This window comes from Pararge aegeria, chromosome 12, assembly GCF_905163445.1.
Source record: "Pararge aegeria chromosome 12, ilParAegt1.1, whole genome shotgun sequence".
Lineage (NCBI taxonomy): Eukaryota > Metazoa > Arthropoda > Insecta > Lepidoptera > Nymphalidae > Pararge > Pararge aegeria.
Window position 1 is genome coordinate 13,440,390 of NC_053191.1, and position 18,346 is coordinate 13,458,735.

Below are 18,346 nucleotides of genomic sequence, written 5' to 3' on the forward strand. Positions count from 1 at the left end.
CACAACACCTATCGAAATATCCCCCTCTCATCTCTTTGGCATTTCTCAATAAAACTTTAAAAATTACCATTTAATGAGCTTTAAATTTGTCAACTGTATTTCCTAATTTGATTTTATCCACGACTTCTGTTTAGACAAATAAAATGAAAAAACCAATTCACATCGATGTTTTCGAAATTAACCGAGACATGCATACAAAGTGTTTTTTTATCGTCAAACATCGACAGCATCTTTATTCTATCCGATTTACAGTAACACAGTACGTAAGTAGTAAAGCTTTTTGTGACAAAGCTTATTTCTGACGTCAAGCAGGAAGAATTGGTTAAGGCTGTAGTCCACCACGCTGGCCCATTGGTGGACTCCACACACCTTTGAAAATGCTATGGAGAAATCTCAGACATGTTTCCTCACGATGTTTTCCTTCACCGCTAAAGCAGGTGATATTTTAAATAATCGTTGTCGTAGTTTATTTACCTATTATTATTATTAATATTATTTTATTTGCCTAAAACGCACGTAACTTAGAAACATTAGAGGTGGGAATCGAACCCGGCCTCCGAAAGTCTAAAGTCAAAGTCCTATCCACTGGGCTATAACCGCTTCATTTTTAGGGTTAAAATCTACGCCCAGGTTGATCGACGCAGGGCGGTTTGTTGCTGGACCTTGCCCTGCTAAGTGTTGCAGGTTAACAGGCGATAATTTTCTATTTACCATCACATGGGCAATCTTCTTGGACCGTCACCTATTACTATAAAAAATCTAGACAATAATACTTCTAGTAAACTTCAATGACTTTTAGTAATTGAAGTTTACTAGAGCTGCAGTTAGATGTTTTGGAAGCAGATTATCAAATAAAGTACCAATTCGTATATTTTTTTCTATAATAAGAAAACGACCTTTGTCGTGTGATTGAATTGATACAGTAGCTGTGCCGCTTACATTCGTTATAGGATGCTTCTTACACACAGTTGTTTATTATTTTTTATTAATAAAATGGCACAGGGTTTATTAACTGGGTCATTGTACGACGTAAAAATTCATTATGTACAAGGAAATAATAAAAAAATTAGTATCATTTTGATGCTCGATAGTTTATGTTACATGTATCTATAAATTAGTTCATTATTAAATTATTATGACTAGCAAGTGACGCCGGATATAAAATTTCCTCGAGGTCCACATGAAGGTCTTAAGAATTTATTAGCAATGTTTTATTCATTTATATATTCCTGATTTCATACATAGATTATATAATGCTTTTATATGTTTCCATTAGCTATTCATTCGGATGATGTAAGCGAAACATATAGTAGATCGGGCTTTTTGTACACATTTTGTAGACCTTCCTGGCACAGTGGTGAGCTCTGTGGTCTTATAATGAAGGAACCGGGTTCGATATACAAAATTTTCTACGGTCTAGCTTCGGCCGTGGCTAGTTACCAACTACGGAAAAAAATAGGCCGCTAAATGATCTAGCGTTCCGGTACGCATAGAAACCGATTCATAGTATAGCACCCAGTAATCCTTAAGCTCGTTACCATCTTAGACTGTATCATGACTTAACAGTTTTAACTTGCGAATTAATAAAAAAAAAATAGTGCCAATAATACCTTCACAAATCTTTAAACTAAATTAAGATGTCCTAAAACAGTTACATCCCATTCATTGCGTTATTTTTGGATAAGAATAGATTTACACTATTACTAGATTTCTCAATAAAGCTTAGTTTAGAATTTCTGTTTTATAATTTTAAAGTTCACAATTCAACCTTATATCGATTTGCAACTTTTCATATCCAAGCAATCTTTAACGGTTTTCGTTAATTGGCTCTCTTAATATTTTTTTTTTGTGATTTACGAGCGATTATGATCATTTATAAACATATTTTAATAATAACTGCAAATTGGATTTTAAAATAAAAACTAAACTGTTAATTTTTAGCGACTGCACCGATGTTGATGAAATTTGACACATGGCATTAGCTTGCGAGATGGATGGATGGATGGGAATAACCATAATTTTATAAAATGCCTTTGTAACATATAAACGAACATCTATACCGAACATGAAAAAAAAATGTTTCAGTGAAAATCAACAAAATACACGAAACACGTGTCGAATTAATACCTTCCCAATTTTTTTAAGTCTCTAAAAAATGCCATTTGAATATAATATAGCAATCAATTAACCTCTAAATTTATCCTATTAATTAAAACATTATTATTCAAATTAATCGCAGAAGGTTAAATCTACAATTCATCATAGAAATTACAAATATTTGTCATCTTATTGGCTAACAAGACTCGCATACTATTGGTTAACAATGAATAACTATTCCTTTGCTGAAACTTGGCAATCAGCATTATACTAATTTTTTTGACAGCCGGTAGACGCAGTGGGCAGCGACCTTGCTTTCTGCGTCCAAGGCGGTGGGTTCGATTCCCAAAACTGGAATAATTTTTGTGTGATGAACATGAATATTTTTGTGTCTGGGTGTGTATCTGTATATTATAAGTATTTATGTGTATTATATTCATAAATATATTCAACAGCTATCTTAGTACCCATAACACAAGCTACGCTTACTTTAGGTCTAGATGGCGATGTGTGTACTGTCGTAGTATATTTACTATTTATTCTTTATTTATTCACTTTAAAAAAGAAACACACAAAACCAAACTGTGTGTTTATCTGTTTTTTACGTGTGTGGGTGTGTGCTTATTTGTTTGTGTAGTGACATCTATTACTTACTATTACTTTCATTGAACTACTGATTTTCATGCCGCATTGCCACAATGCTACCTTGTGCATAAAGTCTGCTACACAATGGTACTAAGGGCTCTACTCTAACACTGTGCACACGGGCACAATGTGTTAGAGTGAAGCCCACACATTCATTGTGTTGATCGCTAAAAATGATGCTGTCCGTGATGTTCTCCGTTCAGAATTGGACGGTCAAAATATTTGACGGTTTTTAAACATCGCATCGTGTCAGAAAACACGATTGACAAATTACACATATATACACACAGTATATTCACAGTATATTTACTAAATATACTGTGAACTGTCATATTACATACATTCATATTTATTATATATACTGTCATATTTATTTAGTAATAGTACTCCTTAGAGTGTAGACCTAATATACTGGTATTGTGAGTATACTTTGCGGTTTCCCGCCCCTCAGCTACTTTTTGATCGTTTACTGCAGGTTGCCTGGACGAAGTCACTTTTAGTGATGAGGTCACTTTTTGCTTGTGTGAATTTTAAGTGTTCTGTTGTATCTTTTATTTAATTGACGCAATAAATTTGTCTAAATAAATAAAGGGTCATATTATTTTAAGACCTGTTAGTTTAGTTTAGTTCAGATATTATATAATATATTTTTCGTTGGTTTTTTATACATGTTTTTTTTGTATTTGTTTTCTTCGCCATTGGTTGCCGGGAAGAAATCGCCATGAAGCGATAAGGCTGCCAAATTATATACCTTGTTTTGTTAAGAAATAAAAAAAAAAAAATTAAATTTGACAAAAGAATCAGCACCAATATATAGATACCTATTTGTACATAGGCTATTACATAAACATAATATGCATATTACATATATTTGTTACATATGATCTGTACCTGCCTATTTAGCTACAATTATTTAAGTCGCACACATAGTATTACTGCGTTGTTGGTATGGTGGTAAGCATGTCTTTGAAAATTGTCAGGTACCTAGTGGTTTCTGCTAAAAAACTTAAGTATCAACCTGGAATTAGGCAAGTGGCTGTGCCAACCCCCGTGCGTTGGACAACACTAAGTCGCCATTATAGGTTTTTTTTCATTAACTTATGGTAACATTAGTTAAAGAACATCCACCCACATTGGTATAGCGTAGAGCATAAACGCATGCTCGGAAACCCTCTATCCTATGAGCGAAGAGGCTTGTGCCCACCAGTGGACGTTAATATAGGCTGAGGGTGAATCAAGTCAAACGTAATTTATTACGTAACGATATTTTGTTATTATACTTGTATTTAAACACAAATAAATAACAAAATACTTTGATGCTACAAATTCGTGAATAATAAATGAAATCTTTATTGGGAATTTTACGACGTCTTAATAAGTATTATATTATGTATTTTCTTAAAATTTTACTTTGAGGTAACATACTCCATTTCTCATTTCTCAAATATCTTTTTTATACCTACCTACCGACAAAACATCTTCCATCTACTATCATAACTAATGTTTAATACGCCATGTTTAAGGTTGTATCCTTCTATCCTCTAATGATGAAAGACTACATTTTAATTAGATAATTTAATTATACTTTCAAATTATATTTTATGTTGAACAAAAACACATACAGGAACAAAAACCTCTCAAGAAGGTAAGTAGGTATGAACACATAAACTTGTTGTTGTTCATTTTAATACACTTCAATTACGTTGAGACATTATGATGGGCAAATAAAGGTACATAAGTTTAATAAAAGAACCAAAGTAATCTGATTAAAAAAAACTTGGAAGTTTCCGTTCGTTTTGGGAAGGGAAAACCCCGCTTCGAAATCACTTAATTCACCGCAGAGCTTTGAAACTTGACAAAACATCTTTGAGATTTGTCCGATTGGTGCCAATTATATTTTGCACAAATCTAAACTATGGACAGGTCTAAAATAGCGTTAACCTTTTAACGACCACTTTGGCTTGTCAACAAAAAATCACAGTGTATGTGCATTTTTTATGTGTAGGTGTGTTCAATTGTTTGTGTAGTTGTAAAGTAAAAGTAGAGTCACCCCTTACATTGTGCTCATCGCTAAAGAGTTTTATATTATTTTTAGATTTGTAAGTATAGTTTAGTCTAGAGATTTTTATACATACAACAGAATTGCCACCGTTATATATACTTATCTAAGTACTTTGGTAATTTATCAGTAGGTAGTTTGTAGAAAATAGTATAGATGTATATAAATAAACAAATTAATGGGCATACACCGCCATAGGTGTATGTACGTATTTTTTTCATTGTGTTATTAGTGCATATGTGCATTTTTTCAGATGTTATGTCAATTTAGTTAAGTTTACAGATTTGTGCATGAAAATCAGCAGGTAGCTTGTAGAATTTGATTATATACTTAAAAGTACACAAATAAACACACATACACATCCCCTGTTTATGTGAGTGTCTTTTATTTAACTGAAAAAAAAATAGCCCATTTTGCAGACTTGTCAATTTAGTTTAGTTTACAGCAAGGTACATTTATACGTTGGTGTGCAACAGAACTGCCACCATTGAATATTCTCAGACTATATTACTATATTGTTCATTAATATAAAACAAGCTGTGTAGACCTAGAAGTCCAAGAGGCACGTCTAACATTGCGTTTTGGTGGATCTCCCGGGTGCAGTGGAGGAATTCATAAATTCTCAATTTTCCTTGGCTGGTGGGAGGCTACGGTCGTGACAAGTTACCACCGTTCCGTTCAAATCGATAATAAGTGTAAGTTCAACATAGTGGCACGCTCTGGCCCGCTACTATTTTAGATTGCATCATCACATACTACCAGCTAAGATTGCTGTCAGAGGCTAACTTCGTATCGTTTTTAATATCATAAAGACGCTGTTTACGTTACGCAGTACGCTAAGGGTTGTCTGGAAGATATCGCTTAAACGATAAGGCCGCCTGCATCTGCACATCTCAATCTCTAAATTAAATCACAACTATATACACGAAATAGACATAAATTAAGATTACCCAAGACTAGAACTAAGTATATCAGTAAAACTATACAGGTTGAGGGAGCACTACTATACAATAGTCTACCCAAAGAGATTTTTTGCGAGAAATCTTTTAAATCATTTAAAAACAAGTTAAAGAAGCATTGTTTAATTTTTTTATAAACACGCCACCTTTTGTATTTTTGTGTTTGTTTTGTTTTTGTATCACACTAAACTAGATAATACTCGTATATTACCACTTCTTTATGTTAATTTTTAATTTCTCATTAAGTGAAACTGATTTTTTTGAGAATAAATGTCTTTAAACTTAATTTTCTTCTGTGTACCTATGTATTTCATTAAAATGTGTGTGGGCCTAAATTGTTTAAGCAAACAAACAAAAAACAAACCTACATCGCGTAATGTAGATTTGGTTGATAAAAAGTATTGATGACGTAGGTAGGTATGTTACTTTGGTTAAAGAATTCGAGCCTTTTACGAGTTAGGTGCTTTGAACCCCCATGACGTCATTAGGTCTTATACAGGTTCTGGATCCCTACGGCGTAAGGATTTAATTTGCATAACATAAATATTTTATTGTTTATCAGAATGTAGAGAATTTTCTTCGGTTGCGGGATGTTTCCACATTAAAACCCACGAGCGTAAAGGATACAGTTACATACACAGTGGCGTGCACAGAGTTTTTGACCAGGGTATGCATAAAGCAGGTACATGGCATAAAATGGAAAATTTCCCTCCAATACGACTTATATCAAATAATTTGGGTATGCAGTGCTTTTGTGCATGTATGAAGTGCACGCCCCTGTACATACAGTTCAACATTACAATCGCGATGAGTGACAAATTCGTTGTCTAGCGAATGGACTGAATTTGTGAAAAGATTATCATCACCTCATTAGTGATAACATCCTTTTTAGGCGGTACCGCACCGTTTTAACATATTTACACTTCTAAGCACGGGCGTGCAATAATTTCCTGACATCGGTGAGGCTAGTATTTTTTTGACAGAAAAACCCAATAGGAATCTTTTAATTTTTTTTTGGCCTAAGGCCTAAGATACTTGACCTTGTGTTTGTGAGTGTATGTACTGACACCTGCGATAGTCCCCATATACAGGAAATCGTTCGCAGTGCGGCGATCATTTGCACGCAGATCGCAGTAATCCATCGTTTGAAAGTTCGTGCAAGTTCCATCTGTTAATCAGCTACTTATGTTAAACGTGCAATATGCATCGCTTGAACCTGTACACTTGTAGTTTTTATAGTATGAATGGTCGGACCAAGGCCACTTGCTGGTAAGTGGAAATCCATCGCCTGTAATAGCAACATTTCACAGGATATGCAAGGTACACGTCTCGTAACTTATCGCCATCATCCTTCCATCTTTTGACGGCCGATTGGCGAAGTGGGCTTGCTTTCTGAGTCCAATGCAATCGATTCCAGCAACTGGATAATGTTTGTGTGATGAACATGAACGTTTTTCAGTGTCTGTGTGTTCATATGTATTTTACTAGTCTTTATGTATATTATTCATTTAAATATTCATCAGTCATCTTAGTACCCATAACACAAGCTACGCTTACTTTGGGGCTAGATTGCGATGTGTGTGTATTGTCATCGTATATTTGAGACGTTGGTTTTAAGGCTCACGTGCCTGTGATTAGGTACATAGGTAACCACGCCCTTTACATCGGAACACAGCAGTGCTTCTTTTTGGCAGAAATAAAAATAAAAATGAAACAGTAATAAATAAACATAGCAGTAGTACTTCCCCTGACGAGCTCTGTCACACAAAGCTTTGCTACTTTTATAAAATGCTTCGTTATTTATGGTTTCGTTTCCATACGTTGTTATTACCAAAATAGTTCTGGGTATTTTTAATTGCCCTGTCAATTACTTTTCCAAGACTAATGGCAGTTTTCACTAACGACGAAAAAGGTAATGACTTAATAAGTAAAACCCAATCTAAGGAGATTCCTAGATCAACCCATGGTTATCACCTAAGAGTTAGCGAAACGTTTTTTTTTCTATAAACGTCGTCTAAAAGCTATGCCTAATGAGGTTTAGTTAAAACGGGCATAAGTAAATAAATCAAACTATTCACCATATTATGTACCGTAATGTATAAACCTTTAATTATGACGTTAGTGATTTTCATACCGGTTGTGGCCACTACAACGAAACGATATAATTTACATACATATTATTCTAATGATAAATCGACTCAGCTCAAGTAAATAATTCATGTGGTTTTGTCGATAATAACGTTTATATTTTTTATCTGCCTGAGAGTTCTCCATAAATTTCTCAAAGGTGTGTTAAGTCTACCAATCAGTTAACCAGTGTGGTGGGCCCACGGTCTGTGTTGGGCCGGTAATTTAAGTTAATTTCTTAATCAGACTCAAAATTCGTTTATTTGCAGTTGGCTTACGCTATAAAAACTTTTGAACTTTACCACCGGTTCGGAAGAGATTTTACCGACAAGAATTTTGAAAGAAACTCTGCAGATTCTCTTTTCCAACATCAACAATTTTTAAAGAGCTAACACGCTTAATCTGTTACAATCTTTGATGTATCAATACTTTGTCTCATGGGACATTATATTTAGCACTATATTTATGGTATGCTATAAACAAAGTCAACCATTGTATTCTTATGATGCTACCTATTGTTAATGGTTTTCCCCAACAAGAATGCAATCGTTCCTGGCAGATTTCCGCTTATTTTGTAACTTAGTCAGTTTTTTACTCCACTACAAGTTAGCCCTGGACTGCAATCTCTTGATGTATATCAGTCTAATACAGTAGGAGGCTAAGTTTTTAGAGGTATGGCAGATATATCAGACATATTATATTCCTTTTTAGTTTTTACGCGCCATCGGCAACGATAATCGCTCAGCGGCACGTCTTTGTCTGTAGAGTGGTAAATAGCCATTGTCGAAGCTTCCCACCAGAGCAAAATATAAAGTTAATTAATTTTCAAAGTGTCCCGAGGCTCGAACCTGGGACCTCTCACTTATATGACCATATTGTTCCCCATTGCGCCAGGAAGTTCGTCACTTCATGGATCGTGCATGTTTAGTTTATCGAATTTTTAATTGGGATTGAAGTTTTCCATATTTTTTCTAACTTAACTTTGGCAGTTCGTACTATACCTATGTACTTTATAGTCGTTAACAATAAAAATAGAATGACTTGTCGGTTTTAATTCAATACCAACCATTACAGTTAGGTATATGACGGCATACAAAAATTATTGAACAATATTTATATTAAAATTAATGTTTACATTTTAAGTATCGCAAGAAAAATTGGACTTTGCGCAATATTCGATTAAATTTTTTTTTTTATTTATACTCTTTATTTGTACACCACTCAGAAAAACGAGACACAAAAAAAGAACAAACACATGAAGAACGAAGCAGGATACAAAAGGCGGCCTTATCGCTAAGTAGCGGTCTCTGCCAGTGCTGCTGTGTTTTTTATTGTTTTGGTAGAGAAATAAGGATTTTAAGATACTGATCTATCTGTATCTTTTTATGATGATGTTGAAAAACAACAATATGATGAGTTTCTTACCGCCTTTTCTCGGTAGAATCTGCTTTCCGAACCGATGGTAGAGTCACTACAAACAGACTGACTAAACGTTTCAAAAGTGTCTATAAACTGTTGTTATGACTAAACAACAGCTACTCTTTACTTAGACAGCTTTCTTCTTTTCTTTCTAGGAGTTTTATTTATTGAGAACCATGAGATTAGTTGTGAATATAAACCGGTGCATTTTAAAATCCAGTTTAATTGAATAATCTTAAATTTATTGCGTTATCGTCCATTTTAGTTTAGTCATTATATAGAATTTAGCAGGATTTGCTTAGACATCGAGTTAAATATGAAATTAATAGTTTGAATATCTACATTCCCATAAATAAAACATAAACATATCTACATTTCCTAGGTATTGTTACATAGAAAGCCAAATCACTTAGATATTTTAATAACTTAGGTAACTTAGGAATCGTAATATTGATATTTTTAACAAAAGGACAAGTATTTTTTTAAATCAAATTATTAAGCACTATTCCACATAAGTTTAGGGAAATTATATATATATATATATCTTTACTTTTTGTTTAATTTAATTCCAAGTTGTGTACACATACTTTGGGTTGTATCTTAGAACAAAACTTGTTATTACTTATATTTAGATGTATCTTTATTTATTATCTACCTGTTTTTAGTACCTCATAACAATAAACAATTTTATACAATGAAAAAGACTGACTGGTAAAGTTTTAAATATGAAGAACTATAACCTACTTTGGTTAATTAAAATCAACTTTATTACCGACAAATACCGACTTTTGTTGAGATAAGTGAGAAGGCTGGCCTTATCCCGATTTTTACATAATATTTCCGATTGCTGTTTAGGAAACGTATAGGTTAAATTTATTACACGCATTTCCTAACGAGTTTTGACATTGGACATTGTATACAATGCCGAGGCATTATATTGGGAATGACTGATTATGATGTATATTTTAACGTTAATGTACTGAGTTAAAAAGTTAGTCTTATTTTGCTTTGTTCTTGGTCTTTGTTCTTGGTGGCCTTTATTACAGATACCATTGGTTGCCTAAGAAAAACAATATCCAAATGTCAAAATAGAATATATGTTATGATATATGTATATGTATTTTTTTATTACTTCTTTAGCTTTATAAAGTCGAACTAAGTTACGAGAATTTGGCAAAGTAACCTTGCTGTCTATTGTTTATAACATTTTAAATGTAAATTTTAATATGTTGTGATTTAATTTATTGTTGGCTTCTTCTCAGACCGAAACGAGCTTGGAAATAAGTTTACGAATCTAGTTATCGCTATCATTTTACTTCTTTAATAAAAATTGAATTTCAGATTAGGAACTTAGTTTTTTGTTTATCTTTCCTCATATTAAACTAAGGTGTGTCGGACCAGTAGGTATGTTTATCACAAGCATTACGTAGTCCATTTGTATATGCACGTGAGCGCATAAGCATTCAGCTCGCGTTGACTCTGATACGCTATGGTACGTGATCCACAATGGATTATGCTTTCTCACGGTTAAACGACGTCAGTTAAGACCGATATGCGGATGGATTGCCGCTCTGAGGAAAACATCATACAAAACTCTCAAGTTATCAGACTTATTCATACTATACTACTCACTGTGTTAGTTTATTCGTTTGGTTGTTTGTTTTTCCTTTCTTTACGCCCTACTTTAACAAAAAATAAACATGATTTTTAGCATAGAGTTAGTTGAAAGGACGAAGAGTACATAGGCTATTTATGCAACGAAAACAAACAAATCCCAGGGAATTTGTATAAAACTGTAATAAACGCTGATGAAGAACGCGGGCAACGGCTGGTAATACTATAAATGCGGAAGTGTGTTTGTTTGTTTGCTTGTCCTTACTTAACGGCCTAGCTAATTAACTATTCAACTTGATTTTTGGCACAGAGTTATTTGAAAGGATGTACAGTTTTGGTCCTGGCAAAAGGTCAAATTTCCAGGGGTTGTTTACAAGAACGTTATATTTTTACACCAATTTTTCCTGCATATCCTAACAAAGCTACCAAACAACTTTCAATCCAGACAGCTCCTTATGATTAGGAGAACAAGCATTGAAAGGAGTTTAAGTAAATTATTAGTGTTAAAAAACCATAGAATAATGTTCTAAATTGAAAGCATACATATAAACGAATATCTAAACAGCTAGTAGCTACTTAAGCTGTTGGTACCAGATTAAATAAAAAAAAAGCATATAAAGTAAGTTTTAAAAATTTTGTAAAAATAAACTAAGTTTTTATGCTAACTTAAAGTTTGCGCCTGCTTGCGCAACTTCTGCAAAAAAATAATGAATTTTAGTTACAGTAAAATAATTCAATATGAGTAAGTTTACGAATTCAGCATTTTTTGCCTGTTGACGCAAATTCTGAAAATAAATACTTAATACAGAAATCTTTATCCATATTTATAAAAGCTAAGTAGTTATTTCTTTCTTTCTTATTTCTTAAATATTAATTAAACAGAAATATGATGTCATAATATTATGTCTGTTAAAAAATAACTAACAAATACTTTATTTTCTGTGGTGTATCGGTATGTAAAGAGGACGACGACCAACAATTTGTAGTTAGCTCTGTGGGCGGATAAGGTCTATTTGTATGTATAATACAGTATAATAACGCATAGATGTACAGAATACAACAATAAACCAACGTATTTTCTTTGTTACAGATCATGCCCGGATGTAAAGAAGCTTTATCTTATCGCACGGCCAAAGAAAAATAAGGAAATTACAAAAAGGCTACAAGAGCAATTCGATGATGAGGTTCGTTTACTTAAAATTTAATAGATACTATTTTAAGATGCACTTTTTTTGAAACACCGACGCAATATCATCGGGGTTCATATAAGTTTGCCGTGTGAGTATCCGTCCGATTTTGATTTCGGTTAGAAATTGACACGAAGGTACTTTTATTGTAGGTACAATAAGTCAATCAAGTTAAGGTAATCAAGTTATATTAGGGCAAAGAAAACAAAATAACATTAATAAAAAAATATATATATATTATTCAACGCAAACTCTTGCGTTAGATAAGGGCTTTTAAAAAAAATTGCTATTGCTGGCGACTTCGTCAGCGTTTAAGCCGGGATAATGTGTCCCTTGGCCCTTTCTAGGATGTAATCTGTTTCTGATTTCTGCAACTGATCGGTTGATCGAAACATAAACTAACCGAACAAACGAATAAACAAACACACGCACTTTGGCATTTATAATATAAGTTTAGATATAATTGACCCGGTATCTTTTGGAGTTCACCTTATTGAATTTTGATGACAATGATCACCAAGCAATCATGCATTGTCAACCAAACAAACATGTATGAAAAATATCAGCATTTATAGTGATTAGGTAAACGGTGGCATTGTCTCTTATAATGAAAATAATCATACGGATTGTTTCGTAATTTTTATTTCGGATAAAATTCCATATCTTGTAAAAATTAAAATATGCGCAACTGTGCCTGTGATGAGATCCCATTGCGTCTCAATTACTTGACATGCGTCAGGAAATTTTACCAAAGTACCTAAGTAACTTTGCTTTGTCAGAGATTGATCAGTTTGTTCTCAAGATGTAGTGGTTTCAGAGAAAGATAGACTAACGGTCGTGTGCGCGGGGGAGGCTTGGTTAAAATGACACACGTCTGTACTTTACGACGACTTTATTACGAATATCCCCAGTCAAAGCTCAATACTTATTAAAAACACTAGTTCAAACTACATTAAGGTACCACATAACAAAGAAGTAGATTGCTGAAAAGATTTGATTTCGGAACCCATAACAGTTGAAACGATCGAATATGCTTGCCACTACTATAATTTATTTATCTACTCAAACTCATATTGAAGTATTTATGGTATGTTAAAATATGTATTAGTATATTTGTTTTTTATATTTATCAATAGTATTTGTGTAGTCTTTTTGTATTAGTATGTAGACATCCGTATGTATGTACTAAATAGTGTACCCCGCCTATTCGTTTTTCTTTTTAGTTTTCCTAATCCTAAGGTTGTCTGGCAGAGATCACTACTTAGCGATAAGACCGCCTTTTGTACCCTGCTCCATTTTTCATGTGTTGGTTTTTTTTTTCTCGTTTTTCTGAATGGTGTATAAATAAAGAGTATAAATAAATGCCAAAGGATTAGTCTACCAATTCATTGATATCCAACAGCGTAAGTGTACGTTAAAACCGATACAAATTAGTTTTTGCATTCGATTAAGCTTTTTATACATATTGTATAAGAAATCAAGGCGCAGCAATGTGTTATATTCATATCCAAAACTGGGCTGCAATAGTTCTGCGTAGTAGTAAATATAATGAACAAATTGTTTTAGTTTTAGTCTATTTCTGAAATGTTACGGATTGTGGCTTACATAGTAAAAAATTCCATTTACGTCTACAAATTACGTTATAGCTTAAAGAAAATTTAAATATAGTTTGCATAGTAGCTACATACATACCTAATTCGAGAATCATGGAATACCTCTACAGAATATCAATTTAAAACTATTCGTCCAAGTGCGAGTCAGCTAGTCGTACACTAAGGGTTCCGTAGTCTGCAAGGAATAAGCATAGTCAGGGAAGGTGGGTGAAATTGTACTTTGACTATCATCTTTGGAATTGTTCACCCCCAAAGTGTTCAAATCAAGGCTGTAGCAGCACTATCTGGCTTCTTTATATAATTAGTTTATTAGTATATCTTTCATTCTGAATTTTATATATTATTGTATGTGTGTATGTATTTATACATCAGTTTACATTTGGTATTTATGCTACATCTCTGCATGTCTATGTAGTGTATATCAGTTATTTTTGTAACCTACTCAGCATTTACACCTTCAATTTTTCTCCCATTCGGGGGCTTTAGGCATAGGTTGTCCTTGTGCACGTCCTGTCCTTTTTATGTCAATTTAAAAATGTTCTACTAAATATATATATATATATAGAGAATAATAATTTACTGAAATGTGAAATTATGAAAGATTTAAAAAGTCGCATTAGTCAATCCGTTGGAACTATTTTGGTACTGAATCCTACCGAACCTACGTCAGAGCGCTATAAATGGCACTACGGATGACACGTAATTACACGGTATATTTGAAAATTGTACTTTTGACTAAACTGATTCCGGGTTTACTTAACATTTAAGAAGTAAGTAACTTCTTGTTCATTTTTGAGTTCCGTTTTCCATTTTTGTAATAGTTGAGTTTTAAGGGGCAGAGCTCGCCTGGGGAAGTTTTCGGTATTCCGGTCTGAAGGGCTTGATTGCCGGTTTAATTATAGGCACATGAGTCTAAACCATCAATCATGACTAACGGTGCCGAAACGTGCACACCGACAGCGAGGCTAATTCACAAACTTCAAGTAGCTCAGCGTGCTATGGAAAGAGCTATCCTTGGTATTTCTTTGAGGGATAAGATCCGTAACGAAGTGATTCGCCAAAGAACTAATGAAACTGACATAGGCTTTCGTGTTAGCATGCTAAGCTTTGTTGGAGGACCGATGGACGTTGGAGTCGAATGGTCCTCGTTTGGAGACCGCGTGTCGGTAAGCGGAGTGTCGGACGCCCCCCAACTAGATAGCTAGAGAGCGACGACCTCCGAAAAGTGGCAGGCATCGACTGGATGAGGAAAGCCGAAAATAGGAAAAGTTGGCGCTGCTTCAAAGAGGCCTATTTCCAGCTGTGGACGCACAATTGCTGATGATGACGATGATGAGGCTAAACACCTCAGATTGATGTACCTACTTTGTACGACGTTCTTTGCATGCCCTAAGAAGTTTTGTAGTCTGTTTATAAAGATGGTTTTCCTTTTACAATCGGTAGGTTGATCTGCTTAATCCGTCAATTAATATTATAAAAAAGACTACGATAGCGAGCGTGTTAATCTGATGCTAATGCAACATAAGCTTACTGGTACAGATTTTTGAATAATTTGGCGTTTGACAAAAATTAAGTATGTATTAAATTGTTTTTTTTTTATTTTAGAATTAGTGGCTTAAAAGTAGTTTTCAAATGAAACTGATGAAATTGAAGTTATTTCCATCATCATTATTAATCTACTATAGAAGGTGTCGTCGAAGGAAGTAAAGGTCTCGTCTCAGAATTTGAAAGGGTCTCGACCGTAGTTCACCACGCTGGACTGGCTAAGTGCGGAATGCGGATATAGACTTCACACGCCTTTCGGAACACTATAGAGAATTCTTAGGCATGCATGTTTCCTAATTCCTCACAATTTTTTCCTTTATCGTTTTATCGAATAATAACGTATGCACATACTTAATCTGTATTTTTTTAACTCCTAATAGCCTATTATTAGGTAGCCTGACAGATTAAAACTAAGCGATTTTTTATCCTACTACTTCAAGCTTCTTCTTGATTTTTTGTTAACTTGTTGAGGTGAACAAATAAAGAGTAGGTATATCTTAAAATAAATTTAATGGCCTTAATTTCGTCATGTAAATCAAACTTTACAGATCGGTGGCAAAAGGTACCTATCTATCGTATAATTTGTAAAAAACAAATCCAAAAATTCATTAGATTTTTAGAAATTTAAAAATCATATAAAAATTTTCGGAACTGATAGGATTTGATAATGGCTCCAAGTGTAGGTAAAAACAGTAATAAAAATTATAAAAATTTTAGAGTAAAAAAAAAATAAAAATAACGAAAAGTTGTTTGTCCACAGCTCTACAACAAGTTAAGGAAGGTGTCACCGGACTTCGAAGAAAAAATTGGTATCATCGAAGGTGATGTGGGTCTGACAGGCCTGGGGGTCAGTGAAGAGGACAGAGCAAAGATAACTAAAGAGGTAATTTCATTAAAAGTTAATTTAGCTGGCTAACCAGCAATGGAAAGCTTCGTGGATCTAAGCTACATCCCTTTTTGGTATTAAAGAGAGACACAGTGAATTAAAAGTAAGAATTTTTGAATTTGACATGGCCGGATCTCTTCAACAAGGGACAAGCCCTTGTTGTTTTGCCCATTCGCGCGACGTGATTTATATAGTATATAGCTAGTTACATGTTAAACACGCGTAATGTGATATATATGTGGTATAATAGGTATTATAACTTATAAGTAACACTGTTTAATTAGTCATGCCTCATGAGCAGGTGAGCAGATAGAAACAGCAATAAAAAAAAAAAAAAAATTATTTAAAAAAAATCTAATCTAAAATATTTTTGTATGCAATTTTAATTGTAACAAATATATAACTTATATTTTGTCATCCTGGTAGGGGTACACCAGTTGAAATAAACCGGTATTCATTTAATAAAATTACTCTGAAGTACCTAGGCGTAAGTAACGATTTACGTTTAGTGACAGTTTTATAAGCTGGCTTCTTGACTTTTTTGAAGAAAAAATTAACGCCTGCCCTCGCTGATGACTCGCTCCTCAACGCAATCTAAGAGAAAGATCGAATACGAGCGGTCAATCACTCCAATTAATGGTAACCGCTCATTATGATATTGAATTTCATCTCCTGAAAATGAATACTTTTTGCAAATGAAAAAGTTATAAAGAGAACATAATAATTGTTAATTTTGTTGCCAAACCAGTATACAAAGTTAGCCATCTATAGAAGCCTCCCAAATACATGATCATCTTCAGCAGCCTACTATTGGCAAAGACCTCCTTTCTCATTGGGCAAAATGTTTGGAGTGCAAATTAGATATTATAAATTTCCAAATCGCATGCTAAATCAATGCGCACGTGGCTACGTCATGTCGTCAAACAGACTTCAATATTCAGCACAGGTTTACGATTTATTAATTGAAATTAAAGGTTAAAACACTTAAAACTTGGACTATGTGTATATATATATATACACATATACACATAGTCTAAGTTTTAAGTGTAACCTTTAATTTCAATATATATATAATCGATTATGCATAAAAATAGTTGGAAGTTTACATAGAGACATGTGCTTCTTTGTATGGAAACAGAAATATTTTGCATGTGTAAATACTTAGTTTTTTTTAAGCTATTTTTTTCCGTTTAAGAAAAAGTTCGTTAAGATCTAACCATTAAGACGGAAAAAAGTGGTGTAGGGAGTTCTACTTATGAATGGAAGTGGAAGTTAGGGCATTAAAATTTTTATATTAAAATAACTACAAACACTTTTCATACAACTCCCAAGTGTAAATAAGACTATTGGGTACAAGCAAGCAGACGTGCGGACAAACAAAAAACTTTTCCTCTATATAATATAAGTATCTATAGATTTTAACACTATTAAATTATTATTAATTATTGATCATTGTATTTTTTTATCATTAGGTAGGTACCGTAAGTTTATTATTTAGCTAGACATGACGTTTATAAGTGCTGTACCTATAGCCTTAACAGAATAAATATTAAATATAAAGAGAAATACAGACATACTGCGCCAATATACACATCGGCATTAGTCCCAAAGTAAGCTTAGCTTGTGTTATGCGTACTAAATACTTCTAATACACAGACAAACACTCAGACACTGACAAACATTCATTTTCATCACAAAAAAAATATTCCTAATTAAGGGAATTAAGCAGAGAACCGATTGGCGCAGTGGCCAGTGGGTCACTGCCTATTAATCGGACGTCGTCATTTGATTGATTGATTTTATTACGATCATAACTGATTGATTGATACAGTGGTTTAAAGATGCAGCACAAAATGTTGTCTGGGAAAATTACAATTTGTATTCAGGGATGAATTATTGTGCTCGTTTATAAATAATATTGCTTTTTTTCTGCAGGTGGAATTCATCTTTCACGGTGCAGCCACAGTGCGTTTTGACGAAGCGTTAAAAACAGCTGTGGAGATCAATGTACGGGGTACGAGAGAAATGCTACATTTGGCTCGTGCTTGTACCAAACTACGTGCTTATGTACACATTTCAACGGCTTACAGGTAATTCTCACACCTTAAAACCTAATGAAAGCGTCGCGCCGCGTCGTGATTTATCGATTCTTTATTCTGGTGAATGGGCGTACCTAGGGCAGCTCCCCCTGCTAA

The 18,346-nt window shown here is 33.7% G+C and overlaps 1 protein-coding gene across 1 annotated transcript in view; it reads left to right on the forward strand.

Annotated features, from left to right (window-relative positions):
• Window positions 1-18,346, forward strand: part of LOC120628383 (fatty acyl-CoA reductase wat-like) — a 64,599-nt gene that overhangs the window by 35,500 nt on the left and 10,753 nt on the right. The window contains exons 3-5 of the mRNA XM_039896729.1: window positions 12,011-12,104; window positions 16,026-16,148; window positions 18,087-18,241. Coding sequence (XP_039752663.1) covers window positions 12,011-12,104; window positions 16,026-16,148; window positions 18,087-18,241 — 372 coding nt within the window. The remainder of the gene's footprint in view (window positions 1-12,010; window positions 12,105-16,025; window positions 16,149-18,086; window positions 18,242-18,346) is intronic.